The 10,000-nt window shown below is 51.8% G+C and overlaps 1 protein-coding gene across 1 annotated transcript in view; it reads right to left on the bottom strand.

Annotated features, from left to right (window-relative positions):
* The window catches only part of IARS1 (isoleucyl-tRNA synthetase 1), a gene marked incomplete at its 5' end in the record, with an annotated part of 30,437 nt that extends 26,037 nt beyond the window's left edge, over positions 1 to 4,400 (bottom strand). Inside the window, 4 exons of the mRNA XM_089663285.1 lie at positions 2,166 to 2,243; positions 2,320 to 2,411; positions 2,491 to 2,611; positions 4,256 to 4,400. Coding sequence (XP_089519411.1) covers positions 2,166 to 2,243; positions 2,320 to 2,411; positions 2,491 to 2,611; positions 4,256 to 4,400 — 436 coding nt within the window. The remainder of the gene's footprint in view (positions 1 to 2,165; positions 2,244 to 2,319; positions 2,412 to 2,490; positions 2,612 to 4,255) is intronic.
* Positions 4,401 to 10,000: the final 5,600 nt, after the last annotated feature.

Raw genomic sequence — 10,000 nt, 5'->3', positions numbered from 1 at the left:
ACCCATCTCCAGCTGTTGTGGAAACAGGAGAAGCAGCTGTCTGGGTTAAAGAGCGTGCGTCCTCACAAGGACAGTCATTCAGAACTCCAGGTGACAGCAGAGGTTGAGCCCACTATTTCAACTTAAAAGGGGAAATATCTGGACGGCCGCACTCCTGAAAGATCACCTTAATAACAAATAAACCAAAAAAACAAAAGGCAAAGATATATACAGTGGGGGAGATAAGAGGTTGACGCATTTCACACCTTCAGAGAGCTAAATGCGCCAACCTCTCTCCCCCACTGTATACATCTCTGCCTTTGATTTTATGGTTTATTTATAATAAAGGGGATCATTCAGGAGTCCAGATATTTCCCTTTGTTATCCCACTGGTGCGAGCTTGGTGGGCACCCTGTTGGAGGGCGTGTGGGGTGTTGGTGTGGACCTACCTAGAGCAGCATTTGTTTGTTGCACCATTTCAACCTAATTTGTTGCCACAATATTCTCTTGGAGCAGATACAGTACAGCTACTATTATTGTATTTCAAATGCTGTGCAACATTCCGGTCTCGGTCAGGCTCGGAGGACAGTAGCAATAGCAGTGGGAAGTTTCACGCAGAAACCAGAAGAATATATGCACAAGAAGGTCCCCCCAATGGGTGATGCAGGCTCAAACGGTCTTCACCAGAGCTCCTGATGGTGGAGTTTCGCAGCATGTTAGTGCTAGGTCGGGGCCCTCAAGATCGTCCCACCAGGGGGTGAACAAGATGGGGTTTGATAACAGATGTAGCAGGTAAGGATCAAGCAGATACATAGTCAGTACACAAGCCAAAGGTCGGTAACGAATGGGTGCAGGTTGGGATGAAGCGCAAGCGTACTTGAGGAACAAGCCAAAGGTCGGTAACAAGTGGTTGCAGGTTGGGATGAAGCAGAAGAGTACTTGAGGAACAAGCCAAAGGTCGGTAACAAGTGGTCGCAGGTTGGGATGAAGCGGAAGAGTACTTGAGGAACAAACCAAAGGTCGGTAACGAATGGTTGCAGGTTGGGATGAAGCGGAAGCATACTTGAGGAACAAGCCAAAGGTCGGTAACAAGTGGTTGCAGGTTGGGATGAAGCAGAAGAGTACTTGATGAACAAGCCAAAGGTCGGTAACAAGTGGTTGCAGGTTGGGATGAAGCAGAAGAGTACTTGAGGAACAAGCCAAAGGTCGGTAACAAGTGGTTGCAGGTTGGGATGAAGCGGAAGAGTACTTGAGGAACAAGCCAAAGGTCGGTAACAAGTGGTTGCAGGTTGGGATGAAGCGGAAGAGTACTTGAGGAACAAGCCAAAGGTCGGTAACAAGTGGTTGCAGGTTGGGATGAAGCGGAAGAGTACTTGAGGAACAAGCCAAAGGTCGGTAACAAGTGGTTGCAGGTTGGGATAAAGCGGAAGAGTACTTGAGGAACAAGCCAAAGGTCGGTAACGAGTGGTTGCAGGTTGGGATGAAGCGGAAGAGTACTTGAGGAACAAGCCAAAGGTCGGTAACGAGTGGTTGCAGGTTGGGATGAAGCGGAAGAGTACTTGAGGAACAAGCCAAAGGTCGGTAACGAGTGGTTGCAGGTTGGGATAAAGCGGAAGAGTACTTGAGGAACAAGCCAAAGGTCGGTAACGAGTGGTCGCAGGTTGGGATGAAGCGGAAGCGTACTTGAGGAACAAGCCAAAGGTTGGTAACGAATGGTTGCAGGTTGGGATGAAGCGGAAGCATACTTGAGGAACAAGCCAAAGGTCGGTAACGAATGGTTGCAGGTTGGGATGAAGCGGAAGCATACTTGAGGAACAAGCCAAAGGTTGGTAACGAATGGTTGCAGGTTGGGATGAAGTGGAAGCATACTTGAGGAACAAGCCAAAGGTTGGTAACAAGGGGTTGCAGGTTGGGATCCAGCAGAAGGGTTGTAAGGAAACAAGAAGGCAGCAGGAGTGACAAGAGCGAGACACTGGCTGGAGAAGAACACAATCTGGCAAACAGGAAATGCAGAGACATGGCCTAAATAGGAAGTTCACAGGAGGAGCAAGGAGCTCAAGGTTTACCAGAAACCAACAAAAAGTAAGGTTGTCCAAGGGATCGGGCAGGGAGCTGTCCAGCATCTCAGGTGGCACAGTAGTAGAAACAAAGCCAGGTGCAACAGAGGTTCAGATCCTGACACTTACCATCAGTCTACACATGGTGAGAAGAACACTGAACAGAGTCTCCAAGGCCATGAGACAGTCATCCATGCCGCTTTCACCCTGGGGACCAGAGACACAGATCAGAAGGACAGAAAATCACAGACATATCCAATTATGCTACTTACAATGGGCTTACCTTCAAGCGCCTGCGGTTCATGCGAACATACCAGTTTGTCAACATGTCAACAAACTTCACCAATCGAGGCACCACAGTGTACAGCCGGTAAGCTGTGGGAAAAAATTTGGGAGATATAGAGAATGGAAAGCACAGAGCAATAAATTGCTCTCTGTCATAATGATGCTCTACCTGACATCTCTGTCTTGAAGAACTGCACGAGAGACTGTGTGAACGATACAATCCATTTATCCATGATGTTTGTACTTGTCCTGGCCGAGTTCACATTGTACAAGAAGTTGACATCCTCCTCCTGGGAAAAGAGGAAACTCACTGTGAGCAGAATGCTACAACCATCACAGCACCAGGCAGGCAAAAACCACACAGCAATGGCTATGACAGCAACCTGGCAATCCAACTACGGCCACGACATCAACCTGGCAATTCAACTACGGCCACGACAGCAGCCTGGCAATCCAACTACGGCCACGACAGCAACCTGGCAATCCAACTATGACCATTACAGCAACCTGGCAGCTCAAAAACTACTACCATGATGACAACAGCCGTCAGTCCAAAAACTAGGGCCATGACAGCTGATGGCAATCCGACAACTAGGGCCATGACAGCTGATGGCAATCCGACAACTAGGGCCATGACAGCTGATGGCAATCCGACAACTAGGGCCATGACAGCTGATGGCAATCCGACAACTAGGGCCATGACAGCTGATGGCAATCCGACAACTAGGGCCATGACAGCTGATGGCAATCCGACAACTAGGGCCATGACAGCTGATGGCAATCCGACAACTAGGGCCATGACAGCTGATGGCAATCCGACAACTAGGGCCATGACAGCTGATGGCAATCCGACAACTAGGGCCACGACAGCTGATGGCAATCCGACAACTAGGGCCACGACAGCTGATGGCAATCCGACAACTAGGGCCATGACAGCTGATGGCAATCCGACAACAACAACCATCACACACCCAGCAATCTGACAGCTACGTCACTTCACTCGGCAGAATGACCGCTATGGGCATGACAGCACCCAGTAATTAACATCTACATCCACCACATCACTCCAACACGTACGACCATGAAAACACCCAGCAATCTGACAACTCCAATCATCACATCGCCTGTCAAACTCCAATCATCCCAGGATTCAGCAATCCGACAACTACAACCATCACAGCAGCCGGCAATCTGACAACTAAGGCCACGACAGCAACAGGCAATCTAACTACAATCATCACAGCACCCGACAACCCAACAAATACACCATCACATCACCTGACAACCCAACAAATACACCATCACAGCACCCGACAACCCAACAAATACACCATCACAGCACCCGACAACCCAACAAATACACCATCACAGCACCCGACAACCCAACAAATACACCATCACAGCACCCGACAACCCAACAAATGCACCATCACATCACCCGACAACCCAACAAATACACCATCACAGCACCCGACAAATACACCATCACAGCACCCGACAACCCAACAAATACACCATCACAGCACCCGACAACCCAACAAATGCACCATCACATCACCCGACAACCCAACAAATACACCATCACAGCACCCGACAACCCAACAAATACACCATCACAGTACCCGACAACCCAACAAATACACCATCACATCACCCGACAACCCAACAAATACACCATCACATCACCCGCCAACAAATACACCATCACAGCACCCGACAACCCAACAAATACACCATCACATCACCCGACAACCCAACAAATACACCATCACAGCACCCGACAACCCAACAAATACACCATCACATCACCCGACAACCCAACAAATACACCATCACAGCACCCGACAACCCAACAAATTCACCATCACAGCACCACAATTTGCAACCGATGCCGGCAGAGACATGAAACGTTTCACCGTTGTGTCCTTTGCTACCTTGTGTAGGCGGTAAATATTCTGCATCAGGAAGCGGAAGGCGTTATACCAGGGCAAGAAGACATCCTTCAACACATCGCGGACCCCTTCCTCCTTGAAGCGCAGGTTCTCTGCTCTTACTACTGGAGAATTTATCAGATATAACCTGGAGTGTCACAAAATGGACAAGATTACATATCACAGGTCATCCTGAAACATTCCCAACCTCAACATTCACCTCCTTTTGACAAAGAACAAATATGCAAAAAAGTGAAGTCAGAAATCTTGACTGGAATGATCGGGGGGGCATCCCGTTCCCCTCTGCTTCCCACAAGTCTTCTATCACCCGACACCACACGTATTTGTACGACACGTGTAGCTAAAAGCCCATTCCTTCCCATTACCTTGCATGCAGCTCCCACCAACACCCTACCACCTGTATGAGAGGCGCTGGACTGTCCAAACGTCTTCAGCCCCCGGGATGTGGATTCACCACACCGGCTGCACTCTGCCTCTCACCAAGCTGTCCGGAGTTCCAGCAGGCACAGCACACTCATTATGGCCCTATGGCCATGCCTGACTGAGCATACCGGCAGGGCAATCCAACACCAAGCACTGGGCTGCCTGGGTTGTGGGATCGAGAGATCGAGGGAGAGGGGGAGAGAGAGAGATCGAGGGAGAGGGGGAGAGAGAGAGATCGAGGGAGAGGGGGAGAGAGAGAGATCGAGGGAGAGGGGGAGAGAGAGAGATCGAGGGAGAGGGGGAGAGAGAGAGATCGAGGGAGAGGGGGAGAGAGAGAGATCGAGGGAGAGATCGAGGGAGAGAGAGAGAGAGAGATCGAGGGAGAGAGAGAGAGAGAGAGAGATCGAGGGAGAGAGAGAGAGAGAGAGAGATCGAGGGAGAGAGAGAGAGATCGAGGGAGAGAGAGAGAGAGAGAGAGATCGAGGGAGAGAGAGAGAGAGAGAGAGATCGAGGGAGAGAGAGAGAGAGAGAGAGAGATCGAGGGAGAGAGAGAGAGAGAGAGAGATCGAGGGAGAGAGAGAGAGAGAGAGATCGAGGGAGAGAGAGAGAGAGAGAGATCGAGGGAGAGAGAGAGAGAGAGAGATCGAGGGAGAGAGAGAGAGAGAGAGATCGAGGGAGAGAGAGAGAGAGAGCGAGAGATCGAGGGAGAGAGAGAGAGAGAGCGAGAGATCGAGGGAGAGAGAGAGAGAGAGCGAGAGATCGAGGGAGAGAGAGAGAGAGAGCGAGAGATCGAGGGAGAGAGAGAGAGAGAGCGAGAGATCGAGGGAGAGAGAGAGAGAGAGCGAGAGATCGAGGGAGAGAGAGAGAGAGAGCGAGAGATCGAGGGAGAGAGAGAGAGAGAGATCGAGGGAGAGAGAGAGAGAGAGATCGAGGGAGAGAGAGAGAGAGAGATCGAGGGAGAGAGAGAGAGAGAGATCGAGGGAGAGAGAGAGAGAGAGAGAGATCGAGGGAGAGAGAGAGAGAGAGAGATCGAGGGAGAGAGAGAGAGAGAGAGAGAGAGATCGAGGGGGAGAGAGAGAGAGAGAGATCGAGGGAGAGAGAGAGAGAGAGAGATCGAGGGAGAGAGAGAGAGAGAGAGATCGAGGGAGAGAGAGAGAGAGAGAGATCGAGGGAGAGAGAGAGAGAGAGAGATCGAGGGAGAGAGAGAGAGAGAGATCGAGGGAGAGAGAGAGAGAGAGAGAGATCGAGGGAGAGAGAGAGAGAGAGAGATCGAGGGAGAGAGAGAGAGAGAGAGATCGAGGGAGAGAGAGAGAGAGAGATCGAGGGAGAGAGAGAGAGAGAGATCGAGGGAGAGAGAGAGAGATCGAGGGAGAGAGAGAGAGAGAGAGATCGAGGGAGAGAGAGAGAGATCGAGGGAGAGAGAGAGAGAGATCGAGGGAGAGAGATCGAGGGAGAGAGAGAGAGAGATCGAGGGAGAGAGAGAGAGAGATCGAGGGAGAGAGAGAGAGAGATCGAGGGAGAGAGAGAGAGAGATCGAGGGAGAGAGAGAGAGAGATCGAGGGAGAGAGAGAGAGAGATCGAGGGAGAGAGAGAGAGATCGAGGGAGAGAGAGAGAGAGAGATCGAGGGAGAGAGAGAGAGAGAGAGATCGAGGGAGAGAGAGAGAGAGAGAGATCGAGGGAGAAGGGGAGAGACAGATCGAGGGAGAAGGGGAGAGACAGAGATCGAGGGAGAAGGGGAGAGACAGAGATCGAGGGAGAAGGGGAGAGAGAGAGATCGAGGGAGAAGGGGAGAGAGAGAGATCGAGGGAGAAGGGGAGAGAGAGAGATCGAGGGAGAAGGGGAGAGAGAGAGATCGAGGGAGAGGGGGAGAGAGAGAGATCGAGGGAGGGGGAGAGAGAGAGATCGAGGGAGGGGGAGAGAGAGAGATCGGGGGAGGGGGAGAGAGAGAGATCGGGGGAGAGAGAGAGATCGGGGGAGAGAGAGATCGAGGGAGAGAGAGATCGAGGGAGAGATCGAGGGAGGGGGAGAGAGAGATCGAGGGAGAGAGAGATCGAGGGAGAGAGAGATCGAGGGAGAGAGAGATCGAGGGAGAGAGAGATCGAGGGAGAGAGAGATCGAGGGAGAGAGAGATCGAGATCGAGGGAGAGAGAGATCGAGATCGAGGGAGAGAGAGATCGAGGGAGAGAGAGATCGAGGGAGAGAGAGATCGAGGGAGAGAGAGATCGAGGGAGAGAGAGATCGAGATCGAGGGAGAGAGAGATCGAGATCGAGGGAGAGATCGAGATCGAGGGAGAGATCGAGATCGAGGGAGAGATCGAGATCGAGAGAGAGATCGAGATCGAGAGATCGAGATCGAGATCGAGATCGAGAGAGAGATCGAGAGACAGATCGAGATCGAGAGAGAGATCGAGAGAGAGATCGAGAGAGAGATCGAGAGATCGAGAGAGAGATCGAGAGAGAGATCGAGAGAGAGATCGAGAGAGAGATCGAGAGAGAGATCGAGAGAGAGATCGAGAGAGAGATCGAGAGAGAGATCGAGAGAGAGATCGAGAGAGAGATCGAGAGAGAGATCGAGAGAGAGATCGAGAGAGAGATCGAGAGAGAGATCGAGAGAGAGATCGAGAGAGAGAGATCGAGATCGAGAGATCGAGAGAGATCGAGATCGAGAGAGATCGAGATCGAGAGAGAGATCGAGAGATCGAGAGAGATCGAGATCGAGAGAGAGATCGAGAGAGAGATCGAGAGAGAGATCGAGAGAGAGATCGAGAGAGAGATCGAGAGAGAGCTCGAGAGATCGAGAGAGAGCTCGAGAGAGAGATCGAGAGAGAGATCGAGAGATCGAGATCGAGGGAGAGATCGAGATCGAGGGAGAGAGAGAGATCGAGGGAGAGAGAGAGATCGAGGGAGAGAGAGAGATCGAGATCGAGAGATCGAGAGAGATCGAGATCGAGAGATCGAGAGAGATCGAGATCGAGAGAGAGATCGAGAGATCGAGAGAGATCGAGATCGAGATCGAGAGAGAGATCGAGAGAGAGATCGAGAGAGAGATCGAGAGATCGAGATCGAGGGAGAGAGAGAGATCGAGGGAGAGAGAGAGATCGAGGGAGAGAGAGAGATCGAGGGAGAGAGAGAGATCGAGGGAGAGAGAGAGATCGAGGGAGAGAGAGAGATCGAGGGAGAGAGAGAGATCGAGGGAGAGAGAGAGATCGAGGGAGAGAGAGAGATCGAGGGAGAGAGAGAGATCGAGGGAGAGAGAGAGATCGAGGGAGAGAGAGAGATCGAGGGAGAGAGAGAGATCGAGAGAGATCGAGAGAGAGAGATCGAGAGAGAGAGATCGAGAGAGAGAGATCGAGGGAGAGGGGGAGAGAGAGAGATCGAGGGAGGGGAAGAGGGAGAGATCGAGATCGAGAGAGATCGAGATCGAGAGAGATCGAGATCGAGATCGAGAGATCGAGATCGAGAGATCGAGAGAGAGAGATCGAGGAGAGAGAGATCGAGAGAGAGAGATCGAGAGAGAGAGATCGAGAGAGAGAGATCGAGAGAGAGAGATCGGAGAGAGAGATCGAGAGAGAGAGATCGAGAGAGAGAGATCCGAGAGAGAGAGATCGAGAGAGAGAGAGAGATCGAGGGAGAGAGAGAGATCGAGAGAGAGAGATCGAGAGAGAGAGATCGAGAGAGAGATCGAGGGAGAGAGATCGAGGGAGAGAGATCGAGGAGAGGGGGAGAGAGAGAGATCGAGGGAGGGGAAGAGATAAGAGATAGAGATCGAGATCGAGAGAGATCGAGATCGAGAGAATCGAGATCGAGAGAGATCGAGATCGAGAGAGATCGAGAGATCGAGAGAGAGAGATCGAGAGATCGAGAGAGAGACGAAGATATCGAGAGATCGAGAGATCGAGAGAGAGATCGAGAGATCGAGAGAGAGATCGAGAGATCGAAGAGAGAGATCGAGAGATCGAGAGAGAGATCGAGAGATCGAGAGAGAGAGATCGAGAGAGAGAGAGAGATCGAGAGAGAGAGAGAGAGAGAGAGAGAGATCGAGAGAGAGAGAGAGAGAGAGATCGAGAGAGAGAGAGAGAGAGAGAGATCGAGAGAGAGAGAGAGAGAGATCGAGAGAGAGAGAGAGAGAGATCGAGAGAGAGAGAGAGAGAGATCGAGAGAGAGAGATCGAGAGAGAGAGATCGAGAGATCGAGAGATCGAGAGAGAGAGATCGAGAGATCGAGAGAGATCGAGAGATCGAGAGAGAGAGAGAGAGAGAGATCGAGAGAGAGAGAGAGAGAGAGATCGAGAGAGAGGAAGAGAGATCGAGAGAGAGAGATCGAGAGAGAGAGATCGAGAGAGAGAGATCGAGAGAGATCGAGAGAGATCGAGAGAGGAAGATCGAGAGAGAGAGATCGGAGAGAGAGAGAACGAGAGAGAGAGATCGAGAGAGAGAGTCGAGAGATCGAGAGAGAGAGAATCGAGAGAGAGAGAGATCGAGGGAGAGAGAGAGATCGAGGGAGAGAGAGAGATCGAGGGAGAGAGAGAGATCGAGGGAGAGAGAGAGATCGAGGGAGAGAGAGAGATCGAGGGAGAGAGAGAGATCGAGGGAGAGAGAGAGATCGAGGGAGAGAGAGAGATCGAGGGAGAGAGAGAGATCGAGGGAGAGAGAGAGATCGAGGGAGAGAGAGAGATCGAGGGAGAGAGAGAGATCGAGGGAGAGAGAGAGATCGAGGGAGAAGGGGAGAGACAGAGATCGAGGGAGAAGGGGAGAGACAGAGATCGAGGGAGAAGGGGAGAGACAGAGATCGAGGGAGAAGGGGAGAGACAGAGATCGAGGGAGGGGGGAGAGAGAGAGATCGAGGGAGGGGGAGAGAGAGATCGAGGGAGAGGGAGAGAGAGAGATCGAGGGAGAGGGAGAGAGAGATCGAGGGAGAGGGAGAGATCGAGATCGAGATCGAGAGAGATCGAGAGAGATCGAGAGAGATCGAGATCGAGAGAGATCGAGATCGAGAGAGATCGAGAGAGAGAGAGAGATCGAGATCGAGAGAGAGAGAGAGAGATCGAGAGAGAGAGAGAGAGATCGAGAGAGAGATCGAGAGAGAGAGATCGAGAGAGAGATCGAGGGAGAGAGAGAGAACGAGGGAGAGAGAGAGATCGAGGGAGAGAGAGATCGAGGGAGAAGGGGAGAGAGAGAGATCGAGGGAGAAGGGGAGAGAGAGATCGAGGGAGAAGGGGAGAGACAGAGATCGAGGGAGAAGGGGAGAGACAGAGATCGAGGGAGAAGGGGAGAGACAGAGATCGAGGGAGAAGGGGAGAGACA

Source organism: Staurois parvus, unplaced genomic scaffold (genome assembly GCF_062004578.1).
Source record: "Staurois parvus isolate SC_StPar_1 unplaced genomic scaffold, SC_StPar_1.0 ptg001649l, whole genome shotgun sequence".
Taxonomy (NCBI): Eukaryota; Metazoa; Chordata; class Amphibia; order Anura; family Ranidae; genus Staurois; species Staurois parvus.
The sequence above is the reverse complement of the archived record's forward strand: the minus strand, read 5'-3'. Positions and strand labels throughout refer to the sequence as shown.